General features: G+C 43.3%; 1 protein-coding gene across 1 annotated transcript in view; it reads right to left on the bottom strand.

Moving 5' to 3' along the window:
- The window catches only part of DNAH11 (dynein axonemal heavy chain 11), a 308,187-nt gene that overhangs the window by 92,686 nt on the left and 193,910 nt on the right, over positions 1–21,591 (bottom strand). Inside the window, 6 exon segments of the mRNA XM_057304208.1 lie at positions 2,537–2,638; positions 4,639–4,821; positions 5,438–5,581; positions 8,288–8,401; positions 13,573–13,719; positions 17,881–18,114. Coding sequence (XP_057160191.1) covers positions 2,537–2,638; positions 4,639–4,821; positions 5,438–5,581; positions 8,288–8,401; positions 13,573–13,719; positions 17,881–18,114 — 924 coding nt within the window.

Raw genomic sequence — 21,591 nt, 5'->3', positions numbered from 1 at the left:
TCCAAAGGATCACTAATTCCACAACCACAGATAGTCTTGTGGTTAGGATCACATGTGGCTGGTACCCTCATCCCGTTTCTAGGAACATTAAATTGCTTGCAACTAACATGAAACCATTCACAGTCGATGGCAATGTTTTTTAAAGGCTTTGGTCAAGTTGAGAGTTTTGACCAAGGAAGGTAGTTTTTATAAAATGAGTATGCTTCCTCTAAGTTTATCTAAATCAACAGTTCGCCTGTTTTTCTTTCAGTAGTCACCAGGTGTTTACTGAACAGCACGGACGGCGCTGTCATGGGAAGTGTGCGTGGGCCGCACAGGGAGGAGAGGATGGGCGAGCCACGTGGGCGGGAGCGAGGGTCAGGAAGTGCAGGAGAGGCAGTACTCCAGACAGAGAAGGAGGCGCGAATTACAGGGAGAGGGGCTGAAATGTTCCGTATCTTAAGACGACTTCTGGGGTTATTAACCATCTTATCAAAATAGCTATCAGAAGAAAGACATCTTTTAATGACTGAATAGTAAAATGAGAGCCCGACTGAATTCCTTCCTGATAGATTCAGAAAGTCAATACCTCAGGCTCTGCTCTGGAAAGATGATCTCCCTCGTCTTTTGAGAACCTGCCCTTAAATCTGGGAGGTGCCCTCTATTAGGAAGTGCACCCCACACACACACTGCGCGCGTGCACATGCGTGCACACACACACATTTTTTTTTTTTTTTTTTTTTTGGCCAAAGTAACAAGTCGTGGCCTCTGACATAAGCAGGTCTAATTCAGGCCTCATTCTGTAAGAAGCTGGGCTCACAAGCCGCCTGGCTACTGTGAGCACCGGATGCCCCGACGACCATGGCGGCTGAGTTGACCTGCTTAGGGGACCCACGGCAGGATGCACTCTGTGACAGGAACATTGTCCCTGAGGTCTACCCTCAGCTCCCGTTGCGCCTTATTCTTTACACTCCCGCCGGACCACCTCCCTACATCTATGACCCTCACAGCCAGGGTTCTCAAATCCACAGTCCTGAGCCCGGCCCGCCTCCAAACTGCAGCTCTGACAGCTGAACACCCAACACAGGGTTTTCTACAGGATGAGTGGAAACTCTAACATTTATGAAGCACTGACTGTGTACTGCACACAGTAGCATCTCAATGCATCACAGTTCATAGATGGGGGGAAACAGAAACCACCCCCAGCTGATTCAAGCTGCAGGGAATTTACCAGAAGGAAATGGAGGTTGGGGAGGCTCTTAGGAGGGAGGAAAAAGGCAGAGAACCACAGAATAGGCACCCAGGAGCTCTTGAGAGTCTCAGGAACAGGAACTCCTCCGAAGTCTCAACTGGACCCTCTCTCTAGAACGCATGACCTCTGCCAGCCGTCTTTATTCCCATGCTCATGGTTCAAATTCTAGAGACTGAGGCAGAAAGTGGCAAAGCTTGGATCGTATGTCCAGCCTTTAGCTGGAGAAGGGAGGGGCACCTCTGGGAAAAGCCCCACTTGAGTGTCTCCAGTGAGGAGGCATCATTTCCCCAAGATACTCCCCGAGAAGGCAGACCGGGTCCCGGGGAGCCATAAATCACAAACGCCCACCTTGAAAAGCAGCTGTTCCAATCACCATGTTACAGAAACGGAACTGAAGCTCCCACGGGTTCCCTAAGTTGCCAGGGCTGGACAGTGCCATCAGTCTGACTGCGCTGCGCTCCTCCAGGCCAGGCACTATGGCCTCAACATCCCTCTTCTGGTTCCTGCCCCCTCTCCCCTTGCCATCAGCCAGCCTGGCACCCACTCACTCTCTCCATCGCAGCTGCTCCTGCCTTAGCGGAGGCCCCACTGGGACCCACTGCCATGCCTGGGACTTGTGTGCCTGCGTATGGACACTTCCCTTCCTCCTGCCTCTGCTCAGTTGTTTACAAGTCAGTTTGATCACACTGTTAGCCTATTACAATCTTTCCAAGCTTCCAATTTCACTCATCAGATAACATTCAAATTCTGTAGCCTAAGAGTCAAAGAAGGCCTTTGCTCACCTCTACAAGTTCATTCCTCGTCACTGTGCTATTCCTGACCTTCCCCCGAACGCTCGTCTTCCTTAGGGCTCTGGCCTGTTGAGTTTCCTCGAGCCCACCAACTGCTTCTTCCTTTTTCTTCCTTCTTTGCTAGGAATACCATTTCCAACCTAATGACCCCAGGGATTCCTAGGAAACTTTTGAAGCCCATGTCGAGTACGGCTTCCCTCTGAAATTTTCTCTCATCTCTCCAGGAAGAAGTCTGGCTCCAGAATCCTTGCCTTTAATCACCATGGGCAATGCTCTTCCTCCTCCTATCAGACCAGGAAAGGTTTTTAAGTGCAGAAATCATCAAAGTTTCTACTTTTTCAGGTCGGGGTCCAGCATATAGCAGACAGAAAGTATCAACTGAATGAGTATGAAAATGAGTGTACCGATGAAAGCTCAAGCTCCTTTCTGCTTGCTTGGACTCAGACGCGACCCTCTCTAAGGGGGGGAGGTGCCACCTCTTGGGAACTTCCTTAGTGTTGCGTTTCGCACTCACCTCAAGCTTTTTCCTGATAGCCTCAAGTTTTTCAGTAGCTGCAGCCAGTTCGAAGTTGGCTTGGGCTAACGCTTGCCGTTTGGGTTCCACGTCACAGTAGACCTGAAAATCCACATGGGGTTTAACTCGTGGGGTAATGAGAGGCAGAGAGGACACACGATCGGTCAACCCTACATTTGAGGGAAGCTTTGTCACTACAATTTCTAGCTCACCTGACAATATGGGTTTTATTTCTTAGCAATGGCACTACCCAACGGCAGAGCCAAAATCTACACAGCCTCCCAAATTCTGTCTGGCTGTCCACGACTGAGTCATTTTTTCCGGACACGAGAGTTATAAATCCTTGCGTAAATTGCTATAGACATCAAACAATATTAAGATGCTCCAGTAGGTTTGTCCTAAAATTTGCAGATAATCTTCCTATCATTAGAAATTGCAGTGGGCAGGAACTATAGCTCAAGGGGGGACCAAGTCTTGATTTTAAAGCAGAAAACAAGTGTGGAGAAACTCTCAAACCCCAGAAAGGACCACAGGAGATAGTCTCACAGTATTAACCGTGCTTCCACTTTCCAAGTTCCTGCCAACTTCAGCCTATGTTACTCGGTGTTTTGAGAATGTGGGGCACCTACTTTCTTCCCCATTGGCAAGAGAGGAAGGAAATGACATTTTCTTTTCTCTTTTATAGCAAAACCACACAGAACACAGCCACAGTCTAGCTCCATGCTCATCATTCCACCTATGGTGCGAAGAGAGCAGAGGGCTCAGACATTTTCTTAGGGGGAGAGGCTATATGTCAGCTCCCATCTGTCCCAACACTTGCTCTATACAGGCTTCCACTGAAGAGACAGATCCATAGGGTCCTCTTCCTGTGGGTCCCTTTCCCGTCGGGCCCCAATATAAAAGGCTATAACCTGGTTTTACGAAAATCACTTTGGGACTGGCAGTGATTATAGTTGGTATTTCCTCCATACTTCTATTTTTGAATATAACATATGACCTTCCAAGAAAAAAAAAATGAGATGGTTCTTCAGTTAAGGGCCCTGCACTGTTCCCTTTTCACGTCCAGAGTTCTGCCAAGTGCTGGCAGGACAGGTGGCAGGCGGTGAGAACCTGATAAATAAGTTACTAAATGAAATGATCATCTCTCGCTATGCTGCCTGAAAATACAAACTTTTGGATTAGACCGTAATATGAAAAGTGTATTTGTCGTTAAAATACTAAAGACAAAAAAAGGAGGGGGGCATTTCCTCATCTCATTAAGTCTACAATAGATGGTGGCAATTTCTGCGTTAAGAGATGGGATTGAGTTGAAACATGAATTGAGACCTGCAGTTGCTTCAAGTCAATGCAAAATTAATATTTTTAAATTTATTTTATTCTTTAAATTTTTAAAAAGATTTTGAGAGAGAGAGAGAGAGTGCGAGAGAGCACACAGAGGCAGAGGGAGAGAGAGAAGCAGACCCCCCGCTGAGCAGGGAGCCCGCTGTGGGGCTCGATCCCAGGACCCCGAGATCATGGCCCGAGCTGAAGGCAGCCACTTAACTGACTGAGCCACCCAGGTGCCCTGCAAAGTTAATATTTTAACATAAAGAAATATAATTAATCAGGGGCGCCTGGGTGGCACAGCGGTTAAGCGTCTGCCTTCGGCTCAGGGCGTGATCCCGGCGTTGTGGGATCGAGCCCCACATCAGGCTCCTCCACTATGAGTCTGCTTCTTCCTCTCCCACTCCCCCTGCTTGTGTTCCCTCTCTCGTTGGCCGTCTCTATCTCTGTCGAATAAATAAATAAAATCTTAAAAAAAAAAAAGAAAGAAATATAATTAATCAACCAGCAAGTTTTTATCTAATCAAATCAAATTAAGTGCTATTTGATCTACAGTAGCTGATCACTCTACCCTAAAAAAAAGATAGTTTCAAACATTTCAAATATCCTCCTGTGTAGAACTCTGTTTAGTCTGACACTTTTGGGTCTCAATCTTAGAACTTCATCTTATTCAGGTAATTAAACATCAAACTATTTTACTTTTTTTTGCCACTACAGAAATTAGTATCTTGATGGTCCTTGCGAGTAACAGCTGTAGCCCAGCGGAGTAAGACTGATACCTCATAGAACTTCACGATGTTGATGACCCAGGCACACAGACCAGCTGCTGCAAAGGATTTGGTCCGAATCAGGCTTGGACTGAACTCTGGGTCTTTCAAATACTGCTCATTTACTACTTTTAGACAGTTCTCTGGAATGTGCTCTTTGTCATAGTTAATTAACGCTTGCAAAAAATCATCAACCTGTAAAGCAAAAAGACTGATTGCAATGAACCCATTTTGGCTGCAGAGAAAATTCCAAGATCAAAAGTTAAAACCAGCTTTTAGGACTCACATTACAAAGGCGAAACTGGCAAGCTGCATTTATCCTACTGTTTGGCTTGTTTGGTCTTTATGGTATGAAGTGAGAATTAGCAATGGACACTTTTAAAATCTCTTCTATCCCAGGGTAAAATATTCAGTCCCCACACAGGAGGCATTCACATTTTGAAGAAAAGACAGAAAAGGAAAAACACCTACCAAAAGGCCCCTCTGCCTCAGCTTCTCATGCACTAGCAACATTTTTCCAGCATAAGAAATCCATGTAATTTTCTCCCTCCTACACGTAACCGCTTTCATAATTTTGCAAATAATTAGCAACCTTCTGAGAGCTGCTAGTGTTGACTTAGGTATGCAATAACCCCAAGCTAACCTCCAACTTGGCAAACAAAAATCGTAAGTCCAGAGCACACGCGGCAGATTACGCTGGACAAATGCAAAGATGATTTCCTTTGGTTTGAACATCTTTTGCTGTCAAGTAGAAACACGGTACTAAGAAGAGAAACTGTGGGCATTTTCATCCTGCCAGGCTGTCTGATACCTTTCCCATGAAGACTTTAGCTGCTTTCCAACTTCGGTCTTTAGGCACTCTGCCCCGGGGAGCCAGGAGGACCATCACGGCCGCGGTAACGTTGGTAACGGCATTCGGCGGGTTGGGAAAGGCTTTCAGCTCAGTGAGGTTGACCTGAAGAAAAGCACAGTCACACTGAAGAGCAGGGCAGGTCTGGGGAAGAGCCGTGAAGTTAGCGAGCCGGTCGTCAGGGGCCTCCTCCCTCTCCTTGTCCCTACAGCTCTGGTTTGGCAGTTTTTGCCATCTGTGACTCTATGTTGGGACCCCAGGAGATTCAGTTCTCACCCGGCACTTTTCTGATACTCTGGAAATGGCATGGTCTCTTTTGCTTCCCCTAAATTCTCCATCTGATATACCGGGCCTGCGGAGCCTGGCTCACCGAGCCCAGGGAATTTTATACACAAAGTCTTTAACATGTTTATGGGTTCTAGCCTACGTATGTATTATATCTGCATTTTAACCAGGCCCGCCCAGAAATACCATCCTTTGGCTGAGGGTCTCTTGGTTTTGTTTTTCTGCACAAGAAACCTCTTCGATTACACTATGACGACTCTCCAATGGGAACACGACCAAATAGGCTGAACATACCCTCCGCATAACTCCCTGATCATCTCTGGTCAAAATCTTGATTTACCCCACAGATGGTATTAACAAGTTTGTATGAACTACAAGTATTAAGGCAAATACTTTGAGGCAGGAATTACTATCTATGAGCAATTTATCTAAGTTCATGATACAGGATTTACAAAACTAAGTACTTCCCGTGACATTTCATGAGCTACCTAATAGACTCTTGCTTATAAAACCCTATCAAATGTTCAACCTGATTCTTCTTCATTACTGCAAACTGCCTATTTACTTGGGAATGGAAAGGATTGGAAAAACAAGGACAAAAGCAAAACTCCAAAATATGCTAATGATAACTGGGAGCTGGCTAACCAAGATTCTTGCATAATTTGTAAATATCTTCATCTTTTGTAAATACATTGAACTTTATATTTAAGTGACATTAATTTATTTTGTATGGGTAAATGATAATATATTTGGAGAAAAAGTTGCAACTGTAGAGAAGCACAAAGAAAATAAACATGCCAGTGTTGAGAGAAAAATCTAAAATTCCATTACTAAGAGATAATCAGTTACTATTACTTTTTATTTTTTCCAATTTTAAGATTTTCTTTTTAAAGATTTATCTTTTTTTTTTCTTTAAGAGAGAGACGTACATGAGTGTGGGAGGGTAAGGGCAGAGGGAGAGGGAGAGAGAAACCCAAGCAGACTCCAAGCCAAACGCAGAGCCTGATGCAGGGCTCAGTCTCACGACCCTGAGATCTCGAGCTGAGCTGAAACCAAGAGTCGGACGCTCAACTGACTGCACCACCCAGGAGTCCCTCCCATTTTTTAGTGCACAAGCACATTCTTACCAAAAAAGAAAAAAAAAATTCCTATAGTATATCCTATCTTATAATCTGCTTTATTCACTTAATAGATCCCAGACATTTTCTCAAGTCGTTAATTAGTATCCAACAGTATTTTAATGGCAGCAGAATATGTGCATAAAAGTCAATCTTCTATTATGGTATATTTATATTCTTTTCATGTTTTCAGTTTTGGGGTGCCTAGGTGGCTCAGTTGGTTAAGTGTCTGACTCTTGATTTTAGCTCAGGTCATGATCTCTGGGTTGTGAGATCAAGTCCCCTGTTGGGCTCCACGCTGGGGAGTCTGCTTAAGACTCTCTCTCCCTCTGCTCCTTTCACTACTCATACTCTTTAAAAACAAATCTTTAAAAAAATAATAAAATCACACTTAAAGTTTACAGTTTTATGCTAATACTATAAGAAACATCCATGTAGATAATAACTCTTTGCTCACAGTCAATTGTTTTCCCAAAAAAACCCCACCACCAACAAAACACCTTAGAAAAAGGACTTGATGTCTACTTCAGCTCAGGTCATGATCCCAGGGTCCTGGGATTGAGCCCTGTATCAGACTCCCTGCTCCACAGGGAGCCTGCTTCTCCCTCTCCCCCTCTGCTCATGCTCTATTTCTTGCTTTCTCTCTCTCAAATAAATAAATAAAATCAAAAAAAAAAAAAAGGAAAGAAAAAGAAAAAGGACTTAAATTATTTCTTTGAAGGTCAGTTGAAGTCTGGATCCTTTACTACTTGAGGTTGAATCTTAAGAACCTCAGGCCTGCTAATTCCCTGGGATTCTCCCCAGAGGCCTAGTGGAACCTGAGTGCAAAACTAGCCGTGGACTCCTAAAATAACAGTGCCCACAATTCTGTTTTTCCTTACAATACCCTTCTGACTATCACACATCATTTTCTCTTAGGGGAATTTGAAAGCTCAATGAGGTTTTGCTAATAAGCTGAATCTAGGAAACATGATGTGGGCCAAACCTAGGTATCTCTGTTCCTAGTGCATTGTTCTTTTCATGAGGATCTCTCATTAATGCCCCTTTTTATACCCAGAGGAAGTAAAGAGTCTGCACTTAGTTCTTAAAGCAACACATAATATGAACAACCGGATTTGGGCCAAATCCAGCAGTGAACAATAGAGCTGCCTCTCAGGAAAGTATAAATCCCACAGTATTGGAGACTGCTTGTCGGGGTGTGGGAGGACAGACTCCTGGATGGGAAAGGAAGTCACACTCCTAGTGATGACCTCAAATGCGTGTTCCTACTTTAATATTTTATGGGACTCAAGTTCTTCTCAAAAAAACTCTTTGGCTGCACAGAATTCATTCTGAGTTCAGTTAATCAAACTCTGAGGACTTTAAATACTACATGGAGGAATCTCGCGAGCCAGGGAATCATCTTTACCCTGTTGAGTGTGTTGAGTGCAGCTGTTGCGGCCACGAGCGCAGGTTCAGCCTTGAGTACGTCCACCTCACACTCTCTCTGTTTCTGGGACACTTCAGTCTGAATGGCTGTCACCTAATCAGAGAGGAAAGCACACAAACCTTGGTCACCTTGGATATCGCTGCTGAACAATGCAGGCTGACTCAGACTCGCTGCTCAAGAATTCCTTCGTCTCTATTTTCAACAGGTGAGGAGTTTGCCCTAAGGACGAATTCCTCTCAGGCACCATGCACACACAAAGCTTTGTATATGCACAACATATGGTCACGCAACCCAACTCGAATGGACTCAAAGGTCGAAGTGCTCCAAGAAGGGCTCTAATTATAAGGGGCTGCTAATAATAAATTCAAGACTGAACCATTCCTGTGCTCTTCCATTTTCTTTCTGAGAGTGTCCTGTACAAGAGGAAATCCAGGCTGGCTCAGTAACATAGACAGAAAATATTCTTGCTAGAAATCCCTATCTGATTTGTGTTTACATTTGCCCAAAAGCCATGTCGGCTATTCTTTAGGAATAGGTGGGAAGCTTTTTTGGTTCAAGTGACTAGAAGATATTGTTATTTCTGTGTATGCTTAGCCACAGATCTAATTTTTATAAAGATTAATTACTGGTTTCTCTAAGGAGCTGGTAAGAAACTACAGCTAGGATAGCCCAGTTCTGTCTTTGGCAACACAACCATCACACTGATGTGCACCTCACTGTGGAGGGTCCAGCAGCTCCCTTCCCATGCCAGAGAGGGTGCCGCAGCAGCCTCCTGATGTGAATGCGTATGGTATGCCTAGAGGGAAGCCATCTGATAAACCTGAACCGAGAGCAAATGATAAGCTTTGGAGTTTTTATCTTCCTCTTCCTCTTGAGACACATATAAAGGTCAAATGGCCAGGAAGAGTCAACTTTGATCCTCAGCAGAAACTGGAGTTTCAAAGCTGTGGCACTGGGCACCAGAATCCAGTCACCATGGGACACAGATTCCAGGGACGGTGACTGGGGCATGTAACGTGTGAGCAAAAGTGCATTTCTTCAGATGTGTTTGGAATGAACAGGTTCAGCCATACCATAAATTTAATAGTGCTTACAACAAATTATGCTGTCTAGTACAGCTTAATTAGCAGTAATTACCATTCTTCTGATTAGCCATTATTTTGCTGTATACTGTAGCTTTTATGAACATAATTGGTTCAGGGTAGAGATGTGATCTCCTGCCAATCCGTACCGAGTTACCGTTAACATAAATAAGAAAACCCCACGTGCTTACTGAGAACTACTCCAAAACCCAGAGGGCTGCCAAGAATGGACCACGAAAATTGTAAAACCAGGACACTGCTTGTGTGTAGAGACCACCACTGCAGATGAAAGGGAGCGGAGAGGTGAGTAAGTTCATACCTCAGGGTTATGTACCTTCCATAAGGATACGTCCAATCTATAAATGCTGTCTGCTACCATTTATAATAGCATCATTTTAAACTGGTCTCAGGATCACAGTTTCAGTGCTAGAGCAGTATTCCTTTTGAGTGCTGCTTCGATGAGACTAGGAGTTGCTATTCTTCTCCATCGGACTCCCTTAACGTTCATGGAGCCTTATTCTTTTGGCTAGTCTTTATAACCAAGCAATCTTGAACATTAATGAAAACCCACAAGTGAAAATGAAAAAATACCCTAGGTCGGTCAATGTATTTCTCATTCCCAATCCCCTCTGTGCACTTTTGTTCACAGAGCCTATGCCACAATCACCATGGGGACTGTACCCAGTGCCACAGTTAGGACACCTGAAGTTCTGCAGAGGACTAAAACTTAACTCCTCCTGCCTATTCAAATTATAAGGTAGAATAATTTATATATTTCAAGTGCAATGATACTGGAGTGGTGAAAATGCTGTGTATCTTAGTGACCTGGTAAGTCTCAATGTGCAATTTCCTCTGCCCCATGGCTCCTGGGTAGTGGTCAGCAAGGTTCAACTCAGGGAAGGCGGGGAGAGCTACACAGATCACTTGGAAAGTGTGCTTTTTCTTGACTGCTGTCTGTTAAAGCAGAGTTTTGGAGATAATCCCATTCTTGGCTACACAGAACTTTTCTATTCTATTTCTACTCTCCTTGCAAATAGTTCATGAAATTTAGTGACGCTCACAGAGAGAGAATTAAGTACTAATAATGGCTTATTATGAGCTGAAGCATGTCCACCTAAAAATGTATACGGTAGAGCCCTAACCTTAGTAACTCAGAATATGACTGTATTTGGAGACAGGCCCTTTAAAGAGGTGGTTAAGCTTAAATGAGCCTGTTAGAATGGGCCCTAATCCAGTCTAACAGGTGTCCTTTTAAGAGGAGGAAATCTGGACAGGCACGAGGGACACCAGGGATGTGTGCATAGAGAAAAGACCATGTGAAGACATAGTGAAAAGGTGGCCATCTGCAAGCCAGGAGAGAGGCCTGTCCTTGATAGGTTTCTCCAAGGGGCGAAGGAGAAACCAAACCTGCCAGCATCCTGATCTTGGACTTCCAGCCTCCAGAATTGTGAGAAAAGAAGTTTCTGCTATTGAAGTCGTACAGTCTGTGGTACTTTGTTCTGGAAGCCCGAGCGAGCTAATACACTGCTCTTATCTGCCTTTAGACCGTAGGGAATCTGAGATGATCCCTCAAAATCCAGTTATTCCCACATTTAGGGAAGAAACACATATTAAAACTGAAGACCACGCAAAATCAAGGAGGATGTCCAACTTCTGAAGAAATTATATTTGCCCTGCGATATGGAAGGTACTTTAACTCATGAGGATTACACTCAACAAAGAAAGCAGTATGAAAGGGATCAGAGGATCCTTACAATCTGGAAGTGGTAAGTCAAACAAAGATGCAAGAACTTATTTTCATAGGCTTCATGGTGCTTGTGTTGCTTGATCACCGCTGGTCATGTCAGTGGTTTGAATGGCTCTTGACTATTTCATGAATCTGAAGGAACAATTTCAACCTGGTGCTCTACAAGAGTTATCAAGATGCCTGGAAAGGTGGTCGGTCTCTGCTTAGTCATATTAAATATGGCAATGTACTTTTTAATAACTTCTCGTGTATTAAGCCTTGAGATCCCAACTTCATAGGATCACAGTGCCCACATATACGCATTTAATAACTGCATACAATCTTGTACATTGCTGAACATATGACAAATGTGAACCCATAGCACATACTCCATAATGATTAGTTCCTTGACTTGATATACTCGATATACTCCTTCCATGACCAATCAATTTAAAATAATTCATTCCACCACTGTCTTGATTTGATTTTTATCTTAGCCCTTATCACTAACCCAAAGTATCTTATCCCTTGTCTCCTGCCAGTCTTCCATTATAATGGAAGCTACGTGAGGGTGCCTTGTATGTCATATATGCTCAAGAGCCTAGAATAGTGCCAGGCAAAAAAAAGTTGCTTAGGGCGCCTGGGTGGCTCAGTCATTAAGCATCTGCCTTTGGCTCAGGTCATGATCCCAGCATCCTGGGATCGAGCCCCGCATCGGGCTCCCTGCTCCCACTCCCCCTGCTTGTACTCTCTGCCAAATAAATAAATAAAATCTTAAAAAAAAAAGTTGCTTAGTATTTGTTACTGATAATTAAATTAAGCATCATAGGTAAAGTGAAGATATTTTTATTTCTTGGTATAGATTAGATATAAAAATTGTATGTGTTGGGGCACATGGGTGACTCAGTCGGTTAAGCATCTGCCTTCAGCTCAGGTCATAATCCCAGTGTCCTGGGGGGAAGTCTGCTTCTCCCTCTCCCTGCCACTCCCTCTGCTTGTGCAGCCCCCCACCCCGCTCTGTCAAATAAATAAATCTTTAAAAGAAAATAGTATGTGTCTTTTTTATGTTTGAAGAACTTCACAGAACAATCAGTCAGATGAGTTCTCATTTGCTAAAACGTTTTTTTCCTTCTTTGCAAGGATAATTTTGCCTTAGGAATTCAAGTGCAAAATGTGAAAATACCTCTGGAGTATTTTAAGGTCTCTAAAAGGGATTTGTAGAGATAGGTTATAATAGAACAATTACTAGAACATCACTTATTTATGTAATGCTTGAAAAACATCCCTTGGGTGGAAATGGCTCATGGTAATCACATCATATGTGATACCTAATCGCTAAAATAACATAATACACTTTTAAGGACATCCTCTGCTTATCTGTAACTCCATAGAAACAGTTATTGCCAGAATTAGGAATTATATGCCCATTGGCCATGCCAAATGTAGCTTGTCTTCAACTTTAAAAACAAGGTTTTTTAAAAGAAAAAAAAACTATTCAGCATTTTGATTTTCGACGTACACTTCGACCCTTTAGTTGTGCAAGCGACACGTGAACATGCTCAGTACCTATTAGAAAAAAGGGAAAAACAACTCAATTGTCTCTGAATGAATGGCAACCCCACTGGAAAGCTCGAGTCTTTCTGGCATCATGAAAACAGAAGAATACTGGCATAAAAGCTACTGATTCAATGGCTGTGTGTTCGTAATTTACAATTTTTCATCAACTAAGCCCTGATTATAATCTTTTGTCTAAAATGAAAGAATTTGTCTCAAACAAACATATCCCATTTTTTAAACAAATAAGATACCTAATCATGAAATACCTCCAATTGGTGGCTGAAGTTCTGGTAAAAAAGAGGACAAAGAAGTTATATTTATTTCAGAACTGCCAATAACCCACGTACAAAGAAACAGAACCTATATAATCTTAAAAGTAATTGTTTCCAACAGTAAAACGTAATACAAAATGCCAGGGCCTCAATCAAATCAAAAAGAACAAATTTGGCTTAGGATTTAATAATAAACTCAAGTTGTATTATTAAAATGAAAAATTTGAAAAACCATCTTGCAAAGTGATGGAATGGGCTTTGTTAACAATTGAGTTGTTCAATTTGCCTAAAAACTGAAAACCTTTAGAAACCTCAGAGGTGACTTCATGACCTTTACTGTATTACAAATAGGCCTGATATCCAAGATCCACATCCATTATATGCTTGAATGAGCTCAGTATTTATTGTTCTTGCGTATCATTAAAAGAGCTAAAAGGGTGGGAAAATGCATAATGTAAAGAAAGGTCAAGTGGTAATCATGGTGTGAAATGCTGTTACATGTGTAACTATAATAATTCTTTAGATTTTATGCTCCCTGGAGAGGAAGTTGTTCAAAATTGTTCACCTACAAAGGTTTATTTTGTGCTAAATATAGCTCAGCACTCTAAATGGTGGAATTAGCCTGACCTTTCGCTCCTCAGCATCGGCAATGGCCTTTTCCCGGCTCACTTTCTCCGTCTGGAGCCCAATCTTTGTGATCAGAGCCTCGGCATCGTGATTTCTCAGTTGCAGCTCGGCTTCTTGAGAGGCCAGTCTGGCTTTCAGATCCGCCACCTGAAGGAAAAGTCAGTATGTGGAAGCAACTTCCGTCAGGAACGAAAAACAGCAGACGCGGCTTATTTCTTATTAAAGGAGCTCATAGATCCCACCAGCAGCATCTTTTCCCCCTTTCTACCCTGTTCTGACTTATGTCCCATGTGCAAAACTATAGCCCCCTTTCCCTCCCAAATAGGAACACAAAGAATCATGTTTCCCAGTGGTTTTCTGAAAAATGTCATTTATGTCAGCACCAACTAGACATTCATCGTCTCTACTCTCTCTGTGCAGTGAGGGAAGCGACAACAGCCATCCCCAGCCGAGCACATGTCACTCACAGCCCCAGTTTTTCTGGCCCTGTGAGGCCCAGCTCAAGGCAGCGGAGGCCACAGGAAGACTTGCTTGGAAAGAGAAGCTGGAGAAACCATGGCTTGCACTCTCCCCACGAACATCACTAAAGGCTCAGATGAGGTGAAGGCATCAGTACGCCCCGGCTGTTAGTTTACTGTCCGTTTATTTAATCCGTTACTTACTCTGATGGAAGTGCCCACAGACAGGTCTCATCTCTTCCCACAAAATAAGAAACGGTTCTCTGGGCTTCTTCCACCTCATCCAACATTCAACTTAGTACCTACTACACAAAGGGAAACCACAAGCACCTGTGGGGACCGGGAGGGGTGTGCAAAGCCCAGTGAGTATCCTAGATGGGTAGTCCTCCTCTGGGGTCCCCAATTCGAGAGCCTCACCCAGCTCTTGAGGAACTCAGCTCTTTCCGAGGAATCCACACATTAATCTGCTCCAAAGAATGCTTCTGCCCTTTTAGTTGGGAGTTCATGATGTTCTTTTTTTTTTTTTTTTTTTTAAGATTTCATTTATTTATTTGACAGAGAGAGAGGCAGCGAGAGAGGGAACATAAGCAGGGGGAGTGGGAGAGGGAGAGCAGGGAGCCTGATGTGGGGCTCAATCCCAGGACCCTGGGATCATGACCTGAGCTGAAGGCAGATGCTTAACGACTGAGCCACCCAGGCGCCCTAGTTCATGATGCTCAGAATGTACCACTAGGTTCCTCAGTTTGAGGATCGTGTAAAGAAAAGCAGAAGTGCTGGAAAACAAACAGGACCTGGCTCTCAGAGACACATGCAAGCAGCTTTATATACCATGATAATTAACTCTTCGTTCCACTGCTTTTCCAGAAGTAGGTTATTATGTTTAAAAACTCACAGAACCAAAGAAGAATCACCATCACTTATGCTGACTCAACTGCTCCAGGCTCTTCAGGGCTTTCCTCTTGAGGAACAACATCTCACTACCGGAGCTGAGGACTCTTGTAACCCCCACACTTCAACACAGTTGACTTGCACTCTGCCTAAATGACACAATTACTACTATTACTGCTACCTGTATGGGTGACTACAGTTTAAGCGAAGATGGATTCTTTTAGCCTCCCTGTGAACTCAGGGTAATAATGCACAGTGCCGTTTGCTTGTCTGTTCTTTTCAGCCATGTGAAACTACTCATATATTAGACGATAATCAAAAGAATCATCTAAGAGACTATGAGGAAATGGTAATTTTGAGCCCTGATTTCAGTTTCTAAGGAAGCTGTTAGATCTGAAGTATCTAGTGACTCAAGCTCTGGAAGCAAAGCCTTATTATCTATGAAGAAAGGTCACGAGGCTATCTATGATGACCTAAGCTGACATCTAGAGAGGGGATATGTGGATCTAACAGGAATTTCTGGCTTTACTGCAGTGAATAAACAAGACTGAGGTTTAGAGACATATTTCAAGTGGCATGGAGAGTCCCCTCTGGGCAAAGACTGACGGCAGCTGTTCAGAGGACGCGCGCTCCAATAGGAAGGGATTGTGTTCCACACGCAGGCTCATCTTACGCTGTAAGGCTTCCCAATTGCCCACATAAGAAATTATGCTTCCTTTCCAGAAACAATAGGAAGTTTTAAAACTCTTAGGGAGATATTAAATATTCCAATCACGGGGCGCCTGGGTGGCTCAGTCGTTAAGCATCTGCCTTCGGCTCAGGGCGTGATCCCGGAGTCCTGGGATCGAGTCCTACAATCAGGCTCCTCCGCTGGGAGCCTGCTTCTTCCTCTCCCACTCCCCCTGCTTGTGTTCCCTCTCTCACTGGCTGTCTCTCTCTCTGTCAAATAAATAAAATCTTTAAAAAAGATATTCCAATCACAATCTGATATTAAGAGCATTCCATGCAAATACCTAATGAAAAGAAATCATCAGTAGTCCTTCAATTAAGACTTCACATAGCTTCTTCTTAGACTTTCTGCCTCTTATTTCTAACTAAGGGGAAACAAGGAGACCCAAGCAGCCCTGAACTTGGCAGACATCATGAATAGCCAGTTCCTTTCTTTCTTCCTCTCCATCACCTCTTTTTTTCCCCCTGCCTGAGAGGCTGCCACCATGGGTGAGAGGCTGCCACCATGGGTGCTACTCTGTTTTTACACTCTTAGCTCTGTTATTTGGGAAGGGACCTCTAAGTGTGGCACAGACCATTTTTTTTCCTTGCCAAGAGCTGCCCCACCAGCATGACAGTTCAGTTTAGTCAAAGCTATCATTTCCTGCGGCAAAGTCAACAGGTCCAGTTGGGGACATTACTCAAAGGGACATTAATGGTCTGGGACACAGATCTCTTGCACTCAATGTCTTCTAGCTCAACAGGACTCCTAAGAAAGTCTTCACTAGGAAAAAGAGTCTTGATTTAAGTGAGATGGAAGTGGAGAGATCGGTAGAGAGAAGAAATAGGAAAGAGAAAGAAGGCAGAGAGTCAAAAGAGTAAGGTAACAAGTACACAAAAAGAGTAAAAAAAAAAATACATTTTTTTTTTAAAGAAAACGGAAAGATGCACAAATACAGATACATTCTTTGGGGGCTTCCCAACAACTATTCTTCGCATCACTAGATTCTGGGAACTGTGCTGGAAACCTCCTCGCTCTGGTTCCTCTTTCCCGATCGTGGTCCATCTGGTCACTATCCAGCACAGGTGAGTGGTTCACCAAGAGCCATTCCAGTTTTCGAAATGAAGGGCACAGGAGGCAGGAGATGCTTTGGCCTAAAGTGGACAGGCCTTCAGAGTGAAAGGCACCAGCGTGCTCCCCCACGCAGGTTGTAGCTTATTTCTAGCGTGGGCACAGACGGGCCACACGGCACGTTTGGGGAGAAAACCGGCCCAACCTCTTGAAACGCAGAGGACTACGATGACCTAATGACAATCCTATGAAGAAGCCCACTGGAATTCCTGGCCTTGAAGGGACCAGCAGGGAGAGTTTTTCTCTCTCCAACCCTAGAGCCCAGATGGCTCAGAGCAAGCCAAGCCAGTCTCCAAAGTCTCCGTATTTTCTTATTCTCATTTTTTTTCTCCCCTGGCCACAGAGAGGCAGCATGGGGCTATGCACAATAGCTTTAGAGTAATACAAATCTGGGTTCGAACTCCAACCTCACAGGTTCTGTGGCCTTTAACTCTCAAAGTTTCATCTACGATATTACAGTAGCAACACCTACGTCATAAACATGTTTAGTTCTTACCATTGAAATGAGGTGACAGACGTAGACAGCCACACAAGGTTAACATCAGGAGTGTGCCAATTCTCTCCCGACTTACTACTGGAGGTTAAGAGTACTGTCCTTCAAGGTAGCAGAGGCCTTATGACCGAGGATGAAGACTACACTGGACACTTTGTTTGAAGAGAGATGATGGCCAAAAGGAGAGGAGACACCCAGGTGGGAGAAAATGGCTACACTTAAGGACTTCAAGCAGAGCAAACTGTATCATGTCATCAGACAGGAAATAATGCTCTCACTGGGGGGTTGAGAATCTGAGACCAAAAGGGATCCTACTTCCACTACGGTGTGACAAAATTCCTAACAATAAATGCAGGGCACCAAAACAGGCGGCTGTAAGATGGGAGTGAGCTATACACTGAGTCAGGCCAACAAGTGAAGGGCTCTATCCAAACCAGCATGAGAGAGTAACTGGCCGATCCCTTTCCAGACTTACGAAAGCATGAAGAGTGTTGTGGTGTCATTGAACTGCACATGTTAGCATTCAGTATCTCATACAAATGGATTGAAATACTGCCTCTCAAGTAACTACATATTTTTTAATTTTAAGAGCATACATTCTACTCAGTAATAACACATCCCGATCATACCTGAGAGGCTGTGGTTTTTAGCTTTTGGATGCCATTCACCAAGTGCTCTTTCTTCTGGGATACCTCTTTTCGCTTCTTCTTCAACAGATTCTTAAACAGTGATATTTGTTCTAGAAAACTCTTTGGGGTGGTATAGTTGTGTCTTCTCTCATTCTGGTAATACCTGGTACTCATTTCATTCACGCTAGTGTGAACGTGGGCCATGAAGAGGCTAATAGAATCTTTGTCCAATGGCTGAAAATATAAACACTGTAATTCATATGCAGTTCTCTCAAGTTAAAACAAAAATGTAATTTAAAATACGAACAATCAGCAAAATTATGCAGTACTTTTTTTTTTTTTTTTTGTTCTCTAAAAGCCAGAGCAAATTACAGGAAGATCTGGGAAGACTTATTTATTAGTCTTTAAGAGATAGCCACAGGATTAGAGAGATAACAATAAAGCATTCAGCTTTGCCAAGTAGGGCAAAGGATTTTTATGCGCTCCACATACCAAACCCAAAAGCCGACATATAACACAAACGCGGCTTTTCACAACTTGATTTTTATCTATCAAGTGTGTGAAAGAAAAAAATGGAGAAATTGAGACACAGAACTCTGACAAGTATTTTTGGTATCGCTTTCAAACTAAAACGTAGTGGGGACACACACACACACACACACACACAGCTGAAACTGAGAAATTGTTTTGTAAGAACCCATGTGGAAACAAACAGGATGGTAAGGTATAAAAGTCACTGCTTCTGGGAGAAAAATACCATTTCTATTCTCATTTGGGAAAAAAAAAACAACACAAAAATTGAGTAACTTCCCTTAGAAGATTTACTAGAGAATTCCCCGCTATACCATTCTTTCTTTTTTGTCCTCTATGACTTCTGAAGTAGTTAACTTTTTAATTTGTGGAGTCACATCTCCCTCATTTTAATGATTATTTATTGCATTCTGCACAAGATGAACCAGGTTCAATTAATCAAGGGAAGCCTAAAAATCAATTAATATGAATTAAATGAGCTACACCAACTCTTAGGAAAGTCACACATAATTTACCAAAGTGTTGTCAATAACGCTCAGACATCTTTGGGAAAATTGCACACAAGTGGCTGGTGATGCAGTTGAACATTTCAAACCTGCACCATTAATATTACAACCAGGCTGCGAGAAGAGACAGGCCAATTCTTGTTGGTGAAAAACAACTGCTCCTGAGCAACGTCTAAGCACTTAGCTTTCCAACCTCATGAAAAATCCGTGAGTGGGTTTCCAATATGTATATATAGGGTTGTCCTGCATACCAAAAATCCACCTCGCTAGTAACTAAACTAATGTTTTTAAAGCCAAAGTTAAATACAGAATGATGCAAATCCTGCAGTCTTTCTTCTCTAGATCTGAGATATGCGTATGTTACCCAACGGTGGAGTCAGATCTAAACTTCTAAGGAAGTTCTACAACTTCATATAAATGAGATCCCCCGAGGGATTCTTTAAAGAGCTTCCCTGCAACATAAACATGGATAGAAATTCATTCCTATCCTATCTTGTTTTAATGAACTAAAAGCGAGCACACGTCTTTCTACAATATAAACACATCCCCGGCCAAGAACGACCTCCTCGCGTGGGGTGGGGGTCGGTGGGGGGAGGACCTGGCCTCTGCCCAACCATGATCCTTATGAGGAGGCTCCTAGGCTGCCCTGAAAAGCTCCCTCCAACAACAGTTTCATTTGTAAATCCGGGATGGAAGAAGTGGTTTCCGGGAGAGCTGGAAGTGGCCCGAGACAACTTGTCTCAATGGGGCAAAATAACTATTGTTATCGGGCTTAACAAAATGGCACAGCATGGGAGACTTGCAGAGCCAGGGAGCAGCTGGTTGTAATTCACACTGTTTTTCAGAAAACTCTAATCGTTCCAGAACAGACCTCTTTGATGACTGGTCTTCCCTGCATTCTCAATTTGTCACTTTCTCTTATGATAAGGTCAGTAGTGACAGCACTTCCTGACATTAACAGCTGTGGCTTTTAAAAGGGTCATTGTAGAACTACTAATTGCAGTAATTTCATTAGCATAAATTATTTATTCTGCCATTCATTTATCTCCAGTTTTCTTTTTTTTGGGGGGGGGGTTGTGCGGGGAGGATATGGCTGCTGGTGCTGCTGGAGAGAAGGGAAGGCAAGGCTGTATTTTTCATTTTTAGAGATGCAAGCGGAGAACGCCATTCCTGCTACATTTGGCCCCCTAATGGAAACCAGTGCATCCGATTCTGTCGTCATTTAGCAGCCAATCATGGTGAAAGCAAAAACATAGAGCAGCAAAGTGCCAGTATCACAAGGTTATAAATCCAAGATTTCTCCACTAGGATGCCCTGGAAAACAATGTTGTATCCAGTGCACTACCAGATATACAGTGAACGACTTTCTTCCTCATATTTAGAAAGAGGTTTCATTTTTACCCTCTCGCTGGGCTCACTGTAAGTGCAAAGACAAGTCTGCTATCTGGGGTGACGGTTCTCAAGCGGTGGCAGCCGTCGCCTCACCAAGTCCCCCAGCCACCTGACTCTTAAAGCAACTTGCCAGTATGGCCCTGTTGTTGAAAACGAAGGACTGCAAAATTCAAATGAAAACCAATACCGGAGGCCAACACCAAATCAAATATCCTGTGTCATATAGGACTTTACACCTGCCCTCGACCAGCTGGTCTCAAGACTAGACTCATCTGTACTTTTATAAGCGGACTTTCAAGAGCACTGTATTCAAGGAAAGGGAGAAGGAGGGACAAAAGAGAATGGAGATGAAAGGAAAACTACTTTTTAGGTTTAACTTGGGATCGTGTGGTAACATGGGATATCCTATACCTAACAGTCTGCTTTGAAAGTTGTTCTCAGAAATTATTTCTATGTTTATTTTTTACAGCTTTTTTGAAGCTCAAGTGATATACAAAGAACTGCACGTATTTAATGTCTGTTATTTTATAGTAATTCCAAACTGCTGGGTTTCAAAATCTATTATTTGTATTTTTTTGCTCCTTTGGGGGTGTTCAGTAATAGACTAATTAGATACTGTGGTTGTAAAATTGGTTTATTAAAGAAAATGTAATGATACATAAAATGAGCAGTGCTGCATGGGAGCACTTCTCCTAAGTTCCTCAAAATGCTGATTCCCTCTAAGCAAAAATGATTCTGGAGGCCGCTGGGGATGCTGGGTTTGAATTCTGGGACATGGAGTAGATTCCCGGTTCTGCATAGTTGGACAAATGATTGCACTCCCTGCACTGCCTCCTGCCCACAGAATCCAAGGTTAGACTTTGGCACTCCTTTTAGTCTGTCTCGCCTCTTCTTTTCCTCGTATTCCTTTTTCAGAACAGTCAAACTATTCTGCAACACTCCACAGCAGGATTTAAGACTGTGGGTTCTGGCATCAAAGGGCTGAGGGGGCCCTTACCTGCTGGGTGATCTCGTGCCGTGGCCCCCAGGCCCTCACCTGGGAAGCCCAGGGATCCCTTCTTAGAAGGTTGGAGAGGAGAGGCGGTGGGCACCTCTGCTATCGGCGATGGTATCAGAGGACCAACGTTGGTCCCACGAAGAGGACTTGTCCCAGCAGAGGAGAGTGTTAATGCAGTGCCCAACGGTTTCCTAGATCACATACTGGTGCCGTGGTCTTGTTTTGTTTGTTTTTACTGTGCCTGGTGAATGCACTTTGTTAGGTTGCTTGTGTTTTTAAATTTTT

Source organism: Ursus arctos, unplaced genomic scaffold (assembly GCF_023065955.2).
Source record: "Ursus arctos isolate Adak ecotype North America unplaced genomic scaffold, UrsArc2.0 scaffold_3, whole genome shotgun sequence".
Classification (NCBI taxonomy): domain Eukaryota; kingdom Metazoa; phylum Chordata; class Mammalia; order Carnivora; family Ursidae; genus Ursus; species Ursus arctos.
This window is presented reverse-complemented; position numbering and strand designations above follow the sequence as displayed.